Source organism: Giraffa tippelskirchi, chromosome 11 (assembly GCF_054371585.1).
Source record: "Giraffa tippelskirchi isolate mGirTip1 chromosome 11, T2T-mGirTip1v1.2.pri, whole genome shotgun sequence".
NCBI classification, from domain to species: domain Eukaryota; kingdom Metazoa; phylum Chordata; class Mammalia; order Artiodactyla; family Giraffidae; genus Giraffa; species Giraffa tippelskirchi.
The window spans coordinates 123,850,223-123,871,497 of NC_137285.1; the positions used below are offsets into that span (position 1 = coordinate 123,850,223).

At 37.8% G+C, this 21,275-nt stretch overlaps 1 protein-coding gene across 7 annotated transcripts in view; it reads right to left on the bottom strand.

Annotated features, from left to right (window-relative positions):
• FCHSD2 (FCH and double SH3 domains 2) overlaps positions 1 to 21,275 on the bottom strand; it is a 288,868-nt gene that overhangs the window by 18,757 nt on the left and 248,836 nt on the right. For all 7 annotated transcript variants that reach the window (XM_081539493.1, XM_081539492.1, XM_081539495.1 and 4 more), the window contains one exon: positions 9,428 to 9,589. In XM_081539493.1, the coding sequence (XP_081395619.1) occupies positions 9,428 to 9,589 (162 nt within the window). The remainder of the gene's footprint in view (positions 1 to 9,427; positions 9,590 to 21,275) is intronic.

Genomic DNA, 21,275 nt, shown 5'->3' on the forward strand with positions numbered 1-21,275 from the left:
ACTGCTTAGAGAAATGAAAGACAATTGAAAGACTCAATATTGTTATGATATCAAATATCTTCAAGCTGATCTACAAATTTGCTGTAATCCTAATGAAAAAATTCTGGTAGGTTTTTCTGGTAGAAAATCAATTTTAAAATTCATATGGAAAAGCAAAGGAATGAGAATATCCAAAACAATTTTGAAAAGGAAGAAAGGTGGAAGATTTTACCTGACTTCCGGAATTAAAAGTTACAATAATTAAGACACAGCAGCACTGTCATCAAGCTAGGCAAATAGATCCATGGAACAGAATAGGAGGTCCAAATATAGACCCATACATACACGGTTAGTTGATTTTTGACATAGATGTAAAGGCATTTCAGTAGAGAAATGACAGTCTTTTCAACAACAACAAGAAAAAAGAATTGTACTCACTCTTCTTAACTCACACAATCACAAACTTAAATGTAAAACCTAAAATTATAATACATACAAGAAAATCTTTATGACTTTGGGTTGGACAAAGGTTTCCTAGTTATATCACAGCATGGTCCATGAAAGAGAAAAAAAAGTAAGTTGGACTTCAACCAAAAAATTTCTGCTCTTTGAAAGATACTGTTAAGAACATGAAAAGACAAGCTACAGACTGGGAGAAAATTACATAAATCATCTATCTGATAAAAGATTTGTACCCAGAGTATAAAAAGAACTCTCAAAATACAATAAAAAGAGAACAAACAACCTAATGAAATACGCTTGAGGTCTGAATGGATAGTTCGCTGAAGAAGATATACATGTGGAAAATAAGCATGTGAAAAGATGCTCAACATTATTAGTGAAATGCAAATTAAAACTATAGTGATACACAACTGCACACATATTAAAATATTTAAAATTAAAAAGATTGACCATACTAGCTATTGGCAAGGTAGTAGGACAACTGGAACACTAGTACTCCATTGATAGGAATGTAAAATGGTACAACCACTTTGGAAAATAGCCTGACAGTTACTTAAAATGTTAAACATAGCCACTATATGACCCAGTGAAAACATACACACATAGCAGTTTTACTTGAAAGAGCCCCAAACAACTCAAATTCCTATCATCAGGGTGAATGGATAAACAAATTTTGTGGTATATTCATACAACAGAATATGACTCAGCAATTAGAAGAAAAGACTGACATGTAACAACATGGATGCTACTCAAAATAATCATGTTGTATGAAAGAGGTCAAACAAAGCAAAGTATATGTTTTTAAATATGTATAATCTATTGTATTTCAATTATACTTCAGTAAAACTGTTAAGAATAATAAAGCTTGGGAATTTTAATGACAAATGGTTGCACAGTACTTGAAGATGCTATAAGACCATTAATTACATCAAAATAGGGCAGTCAATGATGATTCACCAGATGCTTAAAACAAGAAATGAAAAAAAAATATATAGCAATTGAAATGAATCACGAAAAAGGTTAGAGGAATAAAGAGTCATCCAAGGAGTGAGAAAAAAAGCAGGGCTTTAGAGGCAGACATATTTGGGTTCTAATCCCAATTCTCTCCACTTACTAGCTGCGTGCTGCTGGGCAAGATAGTTAATTCTTCCAAGTCTATCTTGTCATCTGTAAATACACTCAGGATGGTTGTGATCATTATTTAAAATAATATACGAATGTGCCTGACATGGTACCTGGTACAGAATAGATGATTTACCAAAGTGAATACTCTCTTTTTGGTAGTATTTTAAGCTTAGTTGGTAGAACTGGAGTAAACTGCTTAAAGTTCAGATTAATATTTTCGAACATGTGTCTTGTGTAAGGACCTGTGTCAAGCACTTTACTTGTTATGGCTATGGAGAAAGTTAAAGAACATAACACGGCTAGAGATACTTCTCTTAGAAGTGAAATGCTCTAGCTTTTCAATGCCCATCTTTGGTCTTGGCTGTCAGTAAGTGACACTGGTTCTCTCGATCTGTGGATACCAACCCAACAGTCAATATATGCAGCTAGGTAATTTCCAGCCCCTGGCAAAAGGTCTCATGAGCAGTGAAGGCTCAATACATGCTTACTGAATTCAATTAAACTGATCCTACTGGGAACCTGAAATGTCAGTTTCATTTAAAGTGTGGACATTTTGAGTATGGAGTTTAGTCCAACAAAAAGGTGAATGCCCATCTGGAAATACTGTAAATAAAAAAGCAACTGAAGATTTTTATAGGTATATTCCATTATTTTCTATAGTTTACATTTATCTCATCATAAAAATCCACTGTTCATTTCTTTGGGATTTAGCTCAAGCCAACAAACAGGTTTCTGTGTTATAAAAACAAAGCCCATTGGGTGCAAGGACTACAAGGCATTACTGAGGCAGATGGGAACCAAACTAGCATCCTAAAGGTTTAAAATCTTTACTCTTGCCTTTCAAACACATACTGAGCATGATCTTCATAATGAACAGACCTAGAATTTATTTCTATGCAACTCTGTGAAATGCTCATATACTTAGGGATGCTTCCCAACAGAGTAGATGTCAGGATGCCTTGGCAGTAGTTGGGGGAAGTGGCTGAAAACAAGGAAGTCATGTAAACACTGTGAGGAACAGTCTGAAAATCTAGAGGGGGAAAAAAGAACAGGCAAAAAGAACAAAAATAAACCAAACTCAAACTAAGAATCTCTGACTCAGTAATTCTAAGATCCTAATTTACAGAAAAAAAAATCCCCAGTATGAAAAAAATGTGTAAAAATGTTTTAGAGTGTTATTTAGACTATGTGGAGGCAAGCCAAATACTAAACATAAAGAGTTAAGTGAATGCATTCCTGATGGGATATTACACAGACATGAAAAGGATGATTATGAAGGTTATCCATCAATATGGAATGTTAGATAAAAATATGCAAAATTAACCTTATTATGATAAAGGTGTTCAAAAAACAAATAGTAGAAAGAGGAAGGAATTCAATTAAGTTGCTAACAGTGTTGTTATAAGGATGGAGCTTTTTTTATTTTCTTCTCTGCCATACTTCCTAGTTTTTTGTTATCTAGTTATATAATCTTTCTATTCTACAATTAATATAATTTCAAAATTAGGTTTTAAACTGGGTATGGGTTTTTGAGTAAGAGAAGGCAAGAAAATGAGAAGGGATAAGTGATAGATGGGGTGACTGGGTGACTGGCAGCAATCCAATCATAGGAGACTGAATGCAGGCTCTGATTAACGATCAGCTGAATAATTATACCAGTAGGATGCTCTTCTTTAAAAAATATTGCTATATTGTGATATTTCTACTTCCTATTCCTATATTCTGTAACACAGCATAATACAGAAGGCAAAGAGTTAATACTCAAGAAAGTATAGTCCCTTCCTTATTCTGTAAGATAAACAGTATATGTTTTAAAAATATTTATCTCTATACGGCACTTCATACTAGTAATGTCTAATAGTACTATTAACTATGTTTTCCAGACGAAAGGGAATTCTAAACCTGATGATTAATGCTTTTTCTGGCACCTGTAATGGAAGAAATAATTTGGCCCCCAAATGTGTATTTCTACTCTCTGTTTTTCTCCAGCTAGCTTGTCAGTGTGAAGAGCTACAAATTCCTCCAAGTTATTTCAGGGTTGTCATTTAAAATCAGGTTAAATAAATATTGGGACTTCATTAAACTATTTTATGCTTACATCTTTCTGTTATTTATACTATTAGTAGAGCATCCACAAAATACATCCCTCAACTGAAACTGAGAAAACACAGGTTCTGTAAGAGTGACTAGAGGGAAGAAAGAGCAGAATGGGATCGCAAAATGCTCCTTTCACAGAGGATATGACATGTCTCTAGATGAGCTGATGTTTCGGGACAGTTGCCAAAAATACCCAATTTATTCAACACTTACAACCAGTCTGTACTACTCACTGCTAGACACTATACTAGGGACATCTCCTTCATTTCCTTCCTTCATACTCAGATGCTTTCCTTTATCTCTTGTTAAATTTCTTTAAAGACTATCCCAAATGACATTTCCTTCATGAGGATATTTCCTTCTCTCCCATTTTTCTAGCTGGTATAAGTATACCTTGGAGATATTGTGGATTTGGTTTCAGACTACCACAATAAAGTCAGTTCAGTTCAGTCACTTAGTCATGTCTGACCTTTTGTGACCCCATGGAGAGCAGAACATCAGGCTTCCCTGTCCATCACCAACTCCTGGAGCTTGCTCAAATTCATATCCATCCAGTCGGTGATGCCATCCAGCCAACTCATCCTCTGTCGTCTACTTCTCCTCCTGCCTTCAATCTTTCCCAGCAGCAGGGTCTTTTCCAATGAGTCAGTTCTGTGCATCAGGTGACCAAAGTATTGGAACTTCAGCTTCAGCATCAGTCCTTCCAATGAATACTCAGGCCTGATTTCCTTTAGGATTGACTGGTTTGATCTCTGTGCACATAAAAGCTATGTTTACATTATACTGTAGTTATTAAGCATGCGATATCATATGTCTAAAAAATTTATATACCTTAATGAAGAAATACTTTATAGCCAAAAAATGCTATCATTTGAGTCGTCAGTGAGTCATAAGCTTTTTGCTGGTAAAAAGGTCTTGCTTCAATGTTGATGGATGCTGACTGATTAAGGTGGTGGCTGCTGAAAGCTGGGGTGTCCATGGCAATTTCTTAAAATGGGACAACACTGAAGTTTGTGGCATTGATTGACTCTTCCTCTCATGAACTATTTCTCTGTAGCACGCAAAGCTATTTGATAGCATTTTACCCACAGTAAAAGTTCTTTCAAAACTGGAGGCAATCCTCTTAATCCTCCTGATTTATCAACTAAGTTCATGTAATAGTCTAAATCTTTTGTTGTTACATCATCAGTCTTCACAACATCTTCACCATGGTAGATTCCATCTCAAGAAACCACTTTCTTTGCTCATACATAAGAAGTAACTCTTAATCCATTAATGTTTTATTATACGATTGCAGCAAAGAGTCACATCTTGAGGCTCCACTTCTAATTCTAGATCTCTTGCTATTACTACTACTCTTGCATTACTTCCTCCATTGAATTCTTGAATCCCTCAAAGTCATCCATGAGGGTTGGAATCAACTTCTTCCAAAGTCCTGTTCATACTGATATTTTGACCTCTTCCCATGAATCATGAGTGTTCTAAGTGGCATCTAGAATGGTGAATCCTTTCCAAAAGGTTTTCAACTTACTCTGCCTACAGCCATCAGAAGAATCACTATCTAAGGCAACTACAGACTTAGGAAATGTATATCTTAAGTCATTAGACTTGAACATCAAAATTACTCCTTGACCCATGGGCTACCAAAGGGATATTGTATTAGCAGGCATGAAAACAACATGAATCTCATTGTACATCTCCATCAGAGCTCTTGGGTGACCAGGTGCATTGCCAATGAACAGTAATATTTGCAAAGGAATCTTTTTTTCTGAGTAGTAGATCTTTTAAAATTTTTTAAAAATTTATTTATGTTTTTTGGCTGTGCTGGGTCTTTGTTGCTGCATGGGCTTTTCTCTACTTGTGGCAAGCAGGGGCTGCTCTCTAGCTGCAGTGGGAGGGCTTCGTATTGCGGTGGCTTCTCTTGTTGCAGAGCACAGGCTCCAGGGGTGCAGGCTTCAGTATCTGCAGCACACGGGCTCAGCAGTTGTGGCTCACGGGCTTAACTGCTCTGTGGCATGTGGCATCTTCCTGAACTAAGCACCAAACCCCTGTCTCCTGCATTGGCAGGGCAGATTCTTTACCACTGAGCCACCGAGAAAGACTGTGTAGTAGATCTTAAACAGTGGATGTAAAATGCTCATAAAGTCATGTTGTAAAGTGATACACTGTCATCCAGGTTTTGTTTCATTTATAGAGCATAGCAGAGTGCTGCTAAGTTGCTTCAGTCGTGTCCGACTCTGTGCGACCCCATAGACGGCAGTCCACCAGGCTCCGCCATCCCTGGGATTCTCCAGGCAAGAATACTGGAGTGGGTTGCCATTTCCTTCTCCAGTGCATGAAAGGGAAAAGTGAAAGTGAAGTCGCTCAGTCGTGTCCGACTCTTCGCGACCCCACGGACTGTAGCCTACCAGGCTCCTCCGTCCATGGGATTTTCCAGGCAAGAGTACTGGAGTGGGGTGCCATTGCCTTCTCCTGCATAGCAGAGTAGATCTAGCATAATTCTTAAAGTCCCTAGAATTTTCAGACTGGTAAATGAGCACCGGCTTCAACTTAAGTCACCAACTTCCTTAGCCCCTAACAAAACAGTCAGCCTGTGCTTCGAAGTTTTGAAGCCAGGCATTGCCTTCTCTCTATCTATGTAAGTCCTAGATGACATCTTTTCCCATGGCAAAGCTATTTTGTCTATATTGAAAATCTATTGTTCAGTGTGACTACCTTCATTAATGATCTTAGTTAGATCTTCTGGATAACCTGCTGTAGCTTTCACATCAGCATTTGCTGCTTCACCTTGCACTTTTATGTTACAAAGACAGTTTCTTTCCTTAAACTTAATGAACCAACCTCTGCTAGCTTCCAACTTTCCTTTTGCAGCTTCCTTACTTCTTTCAGCCTTCATAGAATTGAAAAAAAAGTTAGGGCCTTGCTCTGGATTAAGCTTTGTCTTAATGGAATGTTGTGGCTGGTTTGATCATCTATCCAGACCACTAAAACTTCCTTGCTACCAGCAATAAAGCTTTTTTTCTTTCTTATCATTCACATATTCACTACTTTTCATTTCCCTTAAGAACTTTTCATTTGCATCCAAAACATGGCCAAATGTTTGGCTCAAGAGGTCTAGCTTTTGGCCTATGTTGGCTTTCGATGTGCCTTTCTCATTAAACTTAATCATTTCTAGCTTTTGATTCAGACTGAGAGATGTGCAACTCTCCCTTTCACCTGACCACTCTATAGATTATTAATCAGCCTAATTTCAATAAGGTTGCATCTCTAAGAATAGGGAGGCCAGAAGAGATGGAGAGAGACAGACGAATGGCTAGTCGGGGAAGCAGTCAGAACACACAAACATTTATCAATTAACAGGTGGGATTTGTGGTGTCCCAAAATGTTACCGTGGTAATATCAGGTTGCTGATCACAGATCACCATAACAAATGTAAAATGAAAAAGGAAACCTTTAATTCGTTAAAAAATACAATTGTTGGTGAGTGCAATAAAGTGAAATGCAATAAAATAAAGTATGTTAAGTTTTTCAGATACAATTTTACAAAATCATGAGATTTTGGAGCTGGAAGGTATCTTAGAATTTCTGAAATCCAGAGACTTTTTCCAACATGTGCTGAGGAGTTAGGAGTTATCAATTTCAAGTTTGCTATACAATAGTTCAGTCATATACTTCCATGTATCATGAAGATCCACAGAAGTCTGTCTGCTCTACCAGTTTGTAAGCTTTTTGAGAGAAACACCAAGTCTTGTTCATCTCCAATTTGCCCAGGAAGTGGGTACATAGGGATAAGTGCCTGCCCAGTTGATAGAGTTAGAAAAGATGCTGCTGCTGCTGCTGCTAAGTCGCTTCAGTCGTGTCCGACTCTGTGCAAGCCCATAGACGGCAGCCCACCAGGCTCCCCCGTCCCTGGGATTCTCCAGGCAAGAATACTGGAGTGGGTTGCCATTTCCTTCTCCAATGTATGAAAGTGAAAAGTGAAAGTGAAGTCGCTCAGTTGTGTCCGACTCTTTGGGACCCCATGGACTGCAGCCTACCAGGCTCCTCCGTCCATGGGATTTTCCAGGCAAGAGTACTGGAGATGCTAGTCTGAGGAAAATCATGGGGTTGATAGGTTGCCAACAGTAAGTACCGTTGAAGAAGCCAAAAGCAAGCATGTATCTGGAATTTGTTATCATTGTAAGTTTTGTTAAACAGAATAATATATATTAGACGGAAGTTGTGGCTTTTAAAAGATGCAATGGGAAGAGACACTCCATGAGACAGAGCAACTCTGCTGTATTGGAAACAGGGTAAGTTCTTCTAACCCCAAAGTCAAATAGATGATATGTACTCATTTTCCCCAGCTGGATTATCATTAATAGTGAAATAAAAATAAATCTTCAGTAGATTGCTTTTCCTTAAAATGCACACGCACTCACAATCTTTTTTCAATGTACAAGTGTATTTTCATTAGAAAGTCAGAATGCCATGTGAAAAAACTGACTTCCAGGAATGTTCTTAAACTATGGCCACTTTCTCTAGCTCTATTCCTTTTATCTGAAGGGCACAAATATTGAAGAGGAACTATGGATATAGTGGAAAGTCAGGAGATTAGAGTTTAGTTTGCTACTATGCCATCTGGGTTTCCCAGGTGGTGCGGAGGTAAGGAATCCATTTGCCAACGCAGGAGACACAAGAGACATAGGTTGATCCCTGAGTTGGGAAGATCCCCTGGAGTAAGAAATGGCGACCCACTCCAGTATTCTTGCTTGGAAAATTCCATAGACAGAGAAGCCTGGAGGGCTACAGTCTAGGGGGTTGCAAAGAGTCAGATATGACTGAGAAACTGAGCACACACACTATTCCATTTAACTGTTGATTCATTCACTTTGTCCCTCAACAGACATTTACTGAGTACTGACACGTGCCAGACACTTCGCTGTGCAGAAACCAGGTAGGCATGGAAATTACATTTCAGGGAAGAAGATAGATAATAAATAAAATAAAAAAAGAAGACAAATACAGATTGTAATAAACGCCATATGGAAATAAACTGGATGAGAGAGAATAATGGGTAGGGAGATAGCAGCAAAAAATAGTTTGACCAGCAAGGCATTATATATCCACCTATGTAATATCAGGCAAATCACTGAACTTTTCTGATACTCCGATTTCCAGGATGAAAAACCACAGTTGAACTGGATGACATCAGAGTGGAGAACACTCTGAACCTGAAGTAGGAAAACTTGAGTGTGAGTTCTGGCCTTATTCATAAACCTATACCTGGAGCACTGTTTCCCTGATGAAAGAAAGAAACTCTGTCAGCAGAGTGTGACAGTCCTTGTGAACTGAACAGACTAAGTCATAGACTGTGTTCCTTTCCCTTCTTTAACACTGTTTACAATGCTCCAGATGTTTATTTTCACTTACACTGAAGAAGACCTCTGAAAACTTTGGAAACATTAGACTAAAATTTTTATCCTGCTACCTTCGGATAAGAAGTATACCTACTTTTAAGAATGGGATAATGATAAACCTACTAGTGATAATATTTTATCACTATATAACACACATTTTAAAAAAGTACTATTTTTTTCTTCTCTCTTTCTTTCCTACACTAAGTTTAACTCAATTAGTGATAGACTAAAGGAAAAAAACCTCAAACCATTAGAAAATCCATTACTTTTTCTTTAAAATTTTGGCTATTATCAAGTTTGGTTATAGAGTCATAGAAGAGCATTCTTTAGTGAAGTTAGCCCATCATATTCAAGAGAAACTGTACCGAGTGTAAGGCTCCATTATTAGTCACTGCAGGAAGGCGGGCCCATCGCTCATTTTCCAGTTCTTCCATCACTTGGGTCATTGCACTCTTTAGCCATGTGTCGACAGAAACACCAATCTGCTTTAGTAGGTCCAGTCGGGCTTCAGCTTTCAACTTAATTATCTAAGAAAACCAAGAAAATGGTCAGAAAGCAAAACATTCTTTCCTCAAATTAATTGCTTTTAAGTTATTCCTGATTTAGTAATTAGGACAATCTTGATATTCACTAGCAATTCTTCCTTGGCATAGATGTTAATTTTTCCCTTGATGAGAGGGGGAGAGAGAGAGCAGTAAGAGGGAAGGAAAAGGAAGATGTTAATGCAACATAAAGTCTGCTTTCCTCTCCTGTTAATAAGGCTATGCCTCAGAACATTCTAAAGTTTAGCATTTTCAACAGCCTTCTAACCCATTTCCTGGACTGTCTCTTCTCCTCTATAATCCACCTTTTACAAGTCTACGAACGATCTCATCAGTCACTTCTCTGCTTAAAAACACCCATGATTCCTGACTGCCTACTGAGTAAAGATTTAAATTAGATTCTAATGCAGCTATTAGAAACAGGAGATGTTCGGAATAAAAGAAGTTTCTATGCTCCAAATTCAAGAAAAGGAAACACTGCCCGTTCTTTGGCTCTTGTTCCAAGCCATAAGCAAGTAATCATAGAATTAGTTCAAACCTGTCCCAATCAAACAGTAACTGCTTTGCCCAATAGCCATGTCTCTAAGTCAGCCAATTAATGACAGTCCCTTGCTTCTGCAAGGCAGCCAGTCAACCACAGCCTCACTCCAGTAAGCATCAGCAGTCAAGCTTCCACTCCTGCTTCCAACAGTCCACCAATTTCTGTGTGCTAGCGCTTAGTCACTCAGTTGTGTCCGACTCTTTGAGACCCCATGGACTGTAGTCCACGAGGCTCCTGTTTATGGGGATTTTCCAGGCAAGAATACTGGAGTGGGCTGCCATGCCCTCCTCCAGGGGATCTTCCCAACCCAGGGATCAAACCCAGGTTTCCTGCATTGCAGGCAGATTCTTTACCGTCTAGGAAAGAATAGGCCTCCTTCCCTACCGACTTCTAGGGAAGTCCTGTCTCTACACACCAGTTAAAAGTGAGCAAGTCTGTAGTACATTCCCAGTTTTGAAAATCTGCCAGTCCCTGAAACCCACACTTCTCAAAACCCTTTGCATCAGTTCTACTTTGTCAAAGAGATTGTATTTTATAAATATCATTCTTTTTTTGCGTTAGCAAGTAGTAAACTCAGCCTCACTGTTCTTCACATTAAGAGTGGTGGTGTCTTCCTCAACATTTGAAGGCTCCATTGAGATAATTTTGAGGACTTTCACTGGACGGCCTTCTGTGGGACTCTTAGACAAACAAATATGCTCACTGAGCCCTTCTAGTATACAATTTTGATCCTTCTCTGGACTCTCTGCTGAGGGAGTTGGTATCAAAAAGGATCTGAGCTCTGACTTCTTTCACTGAGCTCTCATTGCTAAATTTATTTTGTATTCGTAAGATTTGTACAGTGAGATAAAGGGACTTCCCTGGCACTCCAGCAGTTAAGATTCCCCCTTTCCACTGTAGGGGGCACAAGTCTGATCCCTGGTTGGGAAACTAAGATTCTATATGCCACATGGGGCAGCCAAAAAAAAAAAACGAAATAGATAAAAATTCGTATTACATAAGATTAACCATATTAGTCCCTTTAAAGTACACAATCCAGTGGTTTTGGATATCACATAGACCTTAATATAAAGTAATTAAAGATTCTGGCTTGTGGCACACTACTTGGTAAATAGACTTGCAAAAATCTGTTTCTTCTAATAATTTTTTCTTGCTAACAACTTTATTGAGATAAAGTGCACATATAATTTACTCATTTAAATTATATAATACACAACTTATAGCATATTCAAAGATACATGCAATTATCACAACTTTCTTTTATTTTTTAACTTTTTATTTTAAATTGGAGTATAGTTATTTAACAATGTTGTGACAGTTTCAGGTACACAGCAAAGTGATTCAGCTATACATATACATGTATCTATTCTTTTTCGAATTACTATCCCATTTAGGTTGTTACATAATATTGAGCAGAGTTCCCTGTGCTAGTGCTATACAGTAGATCCTTACTGGTTATCCATTTTAAGTATAGCACTATCACCACAATTTTAGAACATTTTAATCACCTCCAAACCTCTCTCCACCCCTGCTATGTCCTTTAGCTATTGCTCCCCTATCCCTATTCTCTGTAGCCTCTGGAACCACTGATCTGTCTTTCTCTATGAAAGAAAGTGAAAGTCATTCAGTCGTGTCTGATTCTTTGCAACCCCACAGATTGTACAGTTCATGGAATTCTCCAGGCCAGAATACTGGAGTGGGTAGCCTTTCCCATCTCCAGGGGATCTTCCCAACCCAGGTTTTAGATTTGCCTATTCTGAACATTTACTGTAAATAGAACCATACAATATTTCCTGTCTGGCTTCTCTTACTTAGCATAATGTTTCTAAAGTCCATCCACGTTGTAACATGTATTAGTATTTCATTCCTTTTTATGGATAGTGCATGGATATAACACATTTTGTTTGTCCATTTGTCAGTTGATGGGTTGTTTCAACTTTTCAGCTAATATGAAAATATTGCTATAAACATTTGTATACAACTTATAAATCAGTGTACAAGTTTTCCTGTAGACATATGTTTTCATTTCTTGTGGATATATACCTAGGACTGGACTTATTTAGTCATAAAATAACGGTATGTTTGACCATTTGGGGAAATTGTTTTTCAAAGCAGCTACCTCCTTTAACAATCATATCAGCAGGGTATGAGGGTTACCATTTCTTCACATCCTGGCAACACTTGCTAATGTTTGCCAGTTTTGATTCTAGCTATCCTAGTGGGTGTGAAGTGGCATTTCACTCTGGTTTTGATTTGTTCCCTGATGACTAACGATGTCAAGCATCTTTTCATATGCTTATTAATCATCTGTATATCTTCTTTGGAGAAATGTCTATCTAGAACTTTTGTCCATTTTAAAGCTGGGTTGTCTTTTTACTGTTTTTATTGTGCCTTTGTCTTTTTATTGTAAGCCTTTTGATGTATTTTAGATAAAAAGTCCCTTATTAAATATCTGATTTGCAAATCAGGTCAGTTCAGTTACTCAGTGTGTCCGACTCTCTGTGACTCCACGGACTGCAGCAGGCCAGGCCTCCCTGTCTATCACCAACTCCTGGAGCTTGCTCAAACTCATGTCCATTGAGTCAGTGATGCCATCCAACCATCTCATCCTCTGTCATCCCCTTCTCCTCCTGCCTTCAATCTTTCCCAGCAGCAGGGTCTTTTCCAATGAGTCAGTTCCTCGCATCAGGTGGCCAAAGTACTGGAGCTTCAGCTTCAACATCAGTCCTTCCAATGAATACTCAGGACTGATTTCCTTTAGGATGGACTGGTTTGATCTCCTTGCAGTCCAAGGGACTCTCCAGAGTCTTCTCCAACACCACAGTTCAAAAGCCTTAACTCTTCAGCGCTCAGCTTTCTTTATGGTCCAGTTCTCAAGTCCATAGGTGACTACTGGAAAAACCATAGCTTTGACTAGATGGAACTTTGTCGGCAAAGTAATGTCTCTGCTTTTTTTTTTCCTGCTTTTTAATATGCTGTCTAGCTTTGTCATAGTTTTTCTTCCAAGAAGCAAGCATCTTTTAATTTCATGGCTGCAGTCACCGTCTGCAATGATTTGCAAATATTTTCCCCCCATTCTGTGGGTTGTCTTTCACTTCTTAACAGTGAAGCATAAAAGTTAAAATTTTGATTAAGTCCAATTTATTTATTTATTTTCTTTTGTAGCTTGGGTTTTTGGTGTCATATCTAAGAAATTAATCCAAGGTCACAAAGATTAATTCCCATGTTTCTTATAAGGGTTTTATAGCTTTAACTGTTTCGTTTGGGTATTTGATCATTCTGAGTTGAGTTTATTTTTGTATATGGTGTGAGGTCAGGGTCCAGCTTCATTCTTTTGCATGTGGATATCCAGTAGTCTCAGCACCATTCTAGCATGTATTTTAAACTAATATAGGCAATGAAATGTTTTTTAAAAATGGGTAAACTAACAAACCTCTTTTTGGAAATTATAAATGTAAGTCATTTAACTGCTAAAGCAGAGAAGCAAAGAAAATACAAAGAGAGAGAGAGAGAAAAAGATACATGTACATACACATACACACGAGTGAGAGAGATCAGTATATTCTATTTTCTCAAATGTACGTAATCTAGTTTTCATAAGATTTATTTTTGTCAGTACTTTGCCAAACAATTAAAGAACATGGTATTTGCAAACTTAGACTGTAGTTCCAGAATAAACTATGCTAGCCTTCCTTCAGAGTTCCAACTGTTTATATTTTAACAACTATTTAAACGCAGAACTTTCCAGTGTTATCAAGTGCATTTTGATGATCTGCCAATTGATTAAAATTCTGCAGAGCATAGCTCACTGAAACTTGATGGCATTCCAGATACTGCTTGACCAAATCATTTTTAAAACTTGTAAAAAGATAGAGCTTTTTAAAATGATGTTTTAAAACAGTCAGATCTTTTAAGATATATAACCTTGGTGTATTAACACCCTCAATTAACCAACTTCAATGTAAAACTGAACATATGCATATCCAAGTGTCACACCATGATTGAGTTTATGAAACTTTTTGACAGTTACAAAATCTGTAAACCTAATTTGGACTTTCAGTTCAGTTCAGTTGCTCAGTCGTGTCCAACTCTTTGTGACCCCATGAACTGCAGCACGCCAGGCCTCCCTGTCCATCACCAACTCCTGGAGGTTACTCAAACTTATGTTCATTGAGTTGGTGATGCCATCCAACCATCTCATCCTCTGTCATCCCCTTCTCTTCCTGCCTTCAATCTTTCCCAACATCAGGGGCTTTTCCAATGAGTCAGTTCTTCACATCAGGTGGCCAAAATATTGGAGTTTCAGCTTCAACATCATTCCTTCCAATGAACAACCAGGACTGATCTCCTTTAAGATGGACTGGTTGGATCTCCTTGCAGTCCAAGGTACTCTCAAGAGTCTTCTCCAACACCATGGTTCAAAAGCATCAATTCTTCAGCGCTCAGCTTTCTGTATAGTCCAACTCTCACATCCATACATGACTACTGGAAAAACCATAGCCTTGACAAGATGGACCTTTGCTGACAAAGTGATATCTCTGCTTTTTAATATGCTGTCTAGGTTGGTCATAGCTTTCCTTCCAAGGAGTAAGTGTCTTTTAATTTCATGGCTGCAATCACCATCTGCAGTGATTTTGGATCCCAGAAAAATAAAGTCAGCCACTGTTTCCCCATCTATTTGCCATGAAGTGATGGGACTGGATGCCATGATCTTAGTTTTCTGAACGTTGAGCTTTAAGCCAACTTTTTCACTCTCTTCTCTCACTTTCATCAAGAGGCTCTTTAGTTCCTCTTCACTTTCTGCCATAAGGGTGGTATCATCTGCCTATCTGAGGTTACTGATATTTCTCCCGGCAATCTTGATTCTAGCTTGTGCTTATTCCAGCCCAGCGCTTCTCATGATGTACTCTGCTTATAAGTTAAATAAGCAGGATGACAATATACAGCCTTGACATACTCCTTTTCCTATTTGGAACCAGTCTGTTGTTCCATGTCCAGTTCTAACTGTTGCTTCCTGACCTGCACACAGGTTTCTCAAGAGGCAGGTCAGGTGGTCTGGTATTCCCATCTCCTTCAGAATTTTCCACAGTTTATTGTGATCCACACAGTCAAAGGCTTTGGCATAGTCAATAAAGCAGAAACTTATATTCAGAATATCATTTTTCTAAGGATAAGAACTGTGTCTATTTGTAACCCTACTATTTAGGTCAGTGCATACAGTAGGAAATCAATAATGATAGATAATACCATTTGCCACTCAATTACTTTTGGTATCTTAACCCCCCCCACCCCCAAACAACTTTTATCATATATACTTGGTACTATATGATTATACTATTTCATTTAATTCACACAAGAAGCCTGAGAATATCATAAACTCTACTGAATAGGTGAGAAAAATGATTTAACCAAGGTCATATCAATTGTGGTAAAAGGTTACGCCCAATGAAACACAGGAGTCTCCATGTATCCCCTCGCACATTGATTCTGGCCTTGTCCATATGATTACTTTTTTGGCCAATGGAACATATACAAATCTGATAAAAGCAAAGGCTGGATAAGAGTGTTACTAGGACTTGATTTCTTGGTATATGCCTCCACTCTGTGAGGAAGACCTGTTTAGCCTATTTGAGGATGGAGGGCCATATGGAAAAAAGACCTAGTCCTCTAGCTGAGTGCAGCTCTTTGAGTAATCATGGGCAAAACCTGCAGAAGAACTACACAGACAACACCCAGATGATGAAAGATAATAAATCATTGTTGTTTTTGCCATTAAGCTGGATTTTTTTCCTAAAGGCAGCAACAAATTACTGTACTTAAATAATTTAACTCCCAAATATCTGGGATATCTTTCTGTTACTCCTTCCTAATTTTATTATGATGGGTCAGAGAACATACTCCACATGACATCCTTTCAAACTCAGTGACATGGGTTTGTGGTATAGTCTATGGTCTTGCTAAATATTCTATATCTACTTTATTTATTTATATATATATATTTTTGGCCAGGCCTCATGGGTTGTGGGAGCTTAGTTCCCTGGCCAGGGATTGAACCCAGGCCCTCAGCAGTGAAAGCACAAAGTCTTAACACCTAGACTACTAGGGAATTTCCCCATGTCTACTTTAAAAGAACATAACAGTATATTCTACTCCTGTGGAGTGGAGTGTTCTATAAATGTCTATTAGGTAAAGTTGGCTAGTAGTGTTATTCAAGTCTTCTATATATTTACTAATTTTCTAGCTCCTTGTTCCATCAACTACAGAAAGGAAGGCTGAAGTCTTGAACTATGATTGTAGATTTGTTTATTTCTTCATTTGGTTGTCAGTTTTTATATGAACTATTCTGTAACTCTATTATTAGTTACAAACACATCTAGGATTGTTTTGATGAACTGCACTTCTTTTTAATCATTATGAATCATCATCTCTCTTAACATTTCTTATGCCATCTATTTTGTCTGATATTAATATAATCACTTCCATTTCCTAATGATTAGCATTGCTTCCTTGTGATGAACAACAGCTGAAATTTATGGTCTTTTTTTTTTTTGGCCTTCTAGCTGTTGTTTCTTGCCAAGTTCCTTGGAGTTTCTGTTCCACATGTCTATTTAGGTTTGGCCAAGGATTTGGATGGCTATTTATACGCAAATTTGAGAACTCCCTGACATTCCAGGTCAAGCCAGTAAGGCTGAGGCTCTCTGCTTGAATCTTAGTTGTAAGATTCAAGCAGAGAGCCTCTTCTCTTCAGGAAGAGCTATAAAATGTAAATGTCACTAAGTATAGTCCCATTCTTTGAAGAATCTATTCCTCTCTAGTTCTTATATGCCTTGGGGCATTTTCCAGTTCTATCAAATAGGTATTTTAAATATTTTTACCCTAGATTAGATTAGTAATTGTTATCTAAAAGAGGATACAAGCTAGTCCCTTATTATCAGAAGCAGAAACCCTTGAAGAGATATATCCTACATTCAAGAAGAATTCCAAGAAATCTTAAATGTCACAATGTAGTATTATTAATAATATTTGCATTTTAATTTTGAAACTATTTAATACATATGTAGAATACAGCAAATAAAATATCATGATAATATTATAGGAACTAAAAATCTCAATATAAAATAAAAGATATAAATATAAAACCAAAGAAGTTTAATAAAATCTTTTCAATTTTAACTGAAAATACCAGTATGAATTCATGATTCTAAAAAAATTCCTAGCTCTAAACCTCAAAGAAAGGGCCAACAAATAAATGACTCCCCTTTATTTCTATACCACAAACCGGGTGCAATAAGCACCTTCACAGCCTAGACTTTCGTATCTAAACACTATTCTATATATTAAAAGAAATCAGGGCTTCTTGGAGAAAAGGTTAATTCTAAATATGGGCAGAAAAAATACAAAGTGAGCCTAAGATAGCTTTCACTCATTTCATATGCTAGCAAAGTAATTAATGCTCAAAGTTCTCCAAGCTATGCTTCAACAGTACCTGAACCAAGAACTTCCAAATGTTCAAGCTGTGTTTAGAAAAGACAGAGGAACCAGAGATCAATTGCCAACATCTGTTGAATCATAGAAAAAGCAAGAGAGTTCCAGAAAAACATCTACTTCTGCTTCACTGACTACACTAAAGCCTTTGACTATGTGGATCACAACAAACTGGAAAATTCTTCAAGAGATGGGAATATCAGACCACCTTATCTGCCTCTTGAGATACCTGTATGCAGGTCAAGATGCAACAGTTAGAACCAGACAAGGAACAACAGACTGGTTCCAACTTGGGAAAGGAATACATCAAGGCTGTATATTGTTACCCTGTTTATTTAACTTCTATGCAGAGTTGTTGTCTAACATTATGCGAAATTCCGGGCTGGATGAAGCACAAGCTGGAATCAAAACTGCCGGGAGAAATATTAATAACCTCAGATATGCAGATGACACCACCCTTATGGAAGAAAGTGAAGAGGAACTAAAGAGCCTCTTGATGAAAGTGAAAGAGGAGAGTGAAAAAGTTGGCTTAAAGCTCAACATTCAGAAAACTAAGATCATGGCATCCGGTCCCATCACTTCATGGCAAATAGATGGGGAAACAATGGAAACTGTGACAGACTTTATTTTCTTGGGCTCCAAAATCCCTGCAGATGGTGACTGCAGCCATGAAATTAAAAGACGCTTGCTCCTTGGAAGAAAAGCTATGACCAACCTAGACAGCATATTAAAAAGCAGAGACATTACTTTGCCAACAAAGGTCTGTCTAGTAAAGCTACGGTTTTTCCAGTAGTCATGTATGGATGTGAGAGTTGGACTATAAAGAAAGCTGAGCACCAAAGAATTGATGCTTTTGAACTGTGGTGTTTGAGAAGACTCTTGAGAGTCCCACAGACTGCAAGGAGATCAATACAGTCAATCCTAAAGGAAATCAATCCTGAATATTCATTGGAAGGACTGATGCGGAAGCTGAAGTTCCAATACTTTGGCCACCTCACACAAAGAGTTGACTCATTAGAAAAGACCCTGATACTGGGAAAGACTGAAGGCAGGAGGAGAAGGGGATGAGATGGTTGGATGGCATCATCGACTCAATGGACATGAGTTTGAGTAAGCTCCGGAAGATGGTGAAGGACAGGGAAGCCTGGCATGCTGCAGTCCATGGGGTTGCAATGAGTTGGACATGCCTGAGCAACTGAACAGCAGTAAGATAGCTTGTTGTGCTAGAAAGCAAATTAATGTTAAAAGACTAACAAGAGTAATGTGAAAAGGACAGAAGTCAGCTTAAATGGACTCTCACTGGCCAAACTGAGACAATATGGAGCTTAAAGTAGGACAACCATAATATTAAAAATACATTAAATGAAAGAAAACCCATAAAAAATTGAAAGTACATAAACTGGGACTCCACGAGGAGACACAAAGAATAAGTGTTGTGGAAATAATGTCTACCATGGAGCTGTGAACTGAAAAACTCCCAGAGATTGTATAGGGCTGAAAGATGTTGCAGTTCTATCCAGCCAGAGCTGAGAGACCAGAGACCTTGTTAGATTCTCAAGGCATAAGAAGAAATGGCAGAAAGGAGATCCATTAGTAATAGCCCAATAGGGCTAAACTAGCCCTATTGGAAAGGCTACTATAAAACAATCTAAACAGAGCTTAAAAATAAGTCTTGACATATCTAACTGATCTGCAGATCAAACTGAGCTGGCTGCCCAAACAAAACTCAACAGGCTTTAACAGAGGAAAAGAGAATCCAGACACTCAGTAGCCAAACAGTCACTATTTCTCGTATTCAGTAAAAAAAAAAAAAGTACTAAGTATTTGAATAAGAGAAAAATACAAGCCACAACCAAAGGAAAAATCAGTCAGTAGAAAGAGTCAGAAATCATAGAATGAGTAGATGAGAACTTTAAAGTCTTTTTTATAAATAGACTTAAGGACTAAAAGGACATCAGGAAAATAAACAAGAGTGAACTGGAGATATAAGGAACCAAACCAAACTTATAGACCTAAAAATGTAATATCTGAAATCAAAATTCACACGATAGCCTTAATGGCAGGTTATAACTACAGAAGAAAAGATTCATGAACTTGAATACATGACAACTCATCAACCCTGAAATTATGATAAAAAATAAGGCTGGTAAAAGTGTGTGAGGTGATCTTTATATGTGATGTGTAGGACAATATCAAGTGATGTATTATTCATGTTGTTGGAACTGAACTAACCTATTTGACAGCAGATCATTTGTTGCCTGGTCACAAACGAACTTTTTGGGATGACAGAAATATTTTCTATCTTGGTTGTGGAGGTGGGTATGTAGGGGTATGCATTTGTCAAAGCACATCAAAATGTTTACTTGAAATGGTTACATTTTATGTATATTATACCTTAATAAAATTGATTTTTAAAATTCCATGACATTGTAATGATACTTAAGAAAGGGAGAAAAAGACTCACTTGCTGCCATTGGAGGTGACTAATACTTGTTAATTGCAATGGAAAAAGAAAAAAGAACTTTAACAGTGGAAAGACTTGGTAGTACCACCTAAATTGAAAGTGACTATTTTTAGCATCAGTTGTGAGAAAACTTGATAAAAACATACTATGATGAAAAACAGTATCATCTATAAAGTATTCTTGCCTAAAATAAGACTATGATCAGGCCTTTAAACTTCCAATTTATAGCACAGAAATACACTCATAAATTTTATACTATAAAATATTAATAGTTGATTTAGAATGTTGAAAAATATATACTCTTCATTTTTTCTGTACATTTGAAAAATTTTTACATTAAAAACTGAAGAAAGTGGTTAAGAGGTCTACGAACATACTGCATTATAAGAGTACAGTGTCACCTCACAATAAACAAGTCTGAAGGTAATATAAATTTGGATATATATGATTGGAAATTTTGTTTTTATAGTAGGGTCACCCTTAGCATTTCACTAACCTTGTAGCAATGAGGACTCAGGGACTTCCCGAGTGGCTCAGTGGTAAAGAATCCGCCTGCAATGCAGGAGACACGGGTTTGATCCCTGGGTTGGGAAGATCCCTGGGAGAAGGAAACGGCAACCCATCCCAATATTCTTGCCTGGGAAATCCCATGGACAGAGGAACCTGGTAGGCTACAGCCCATGGGGTCACAAAAGAGTTGGACACGACTTAGTGACTAAACAACAATGAGGCCTCACATTTTATGCAACTGAAGTTTTTATACTTCTCTTGTAGCATTATGGCAAAGGTCTTACCACTTCCCAGTCTTTGAGTACAAAAGTGACACTATAATTTTGAATTACTCAAGTACAAGAGAATTGTGTCCTGAAACACAAGTCATGTACAGCTTCCAGAAAGGGCATTTAAAACTCCTGGCTTCTTGAAAAGCTATCTTAGAAATGGGTATGATATGGGTGGCTCAGCAGTAAAGAATTTGCCTGCAATGCAGAACACACAGGAGACACAGGTTTGATTCCTGGGTCAGGAAGATCCCTTGCAGGAGGGTGTGGCAAACCACTCCAGTGTTCTTGCCAGAAAAATCCCAAGGACAGAGGAGCCTGATGGGCTACGGTTCATAGGGTTGCAAAGAGTCAGACACAACTGATGTGACTGAGCACTAGCATGTCAGATCAAGAAATGTG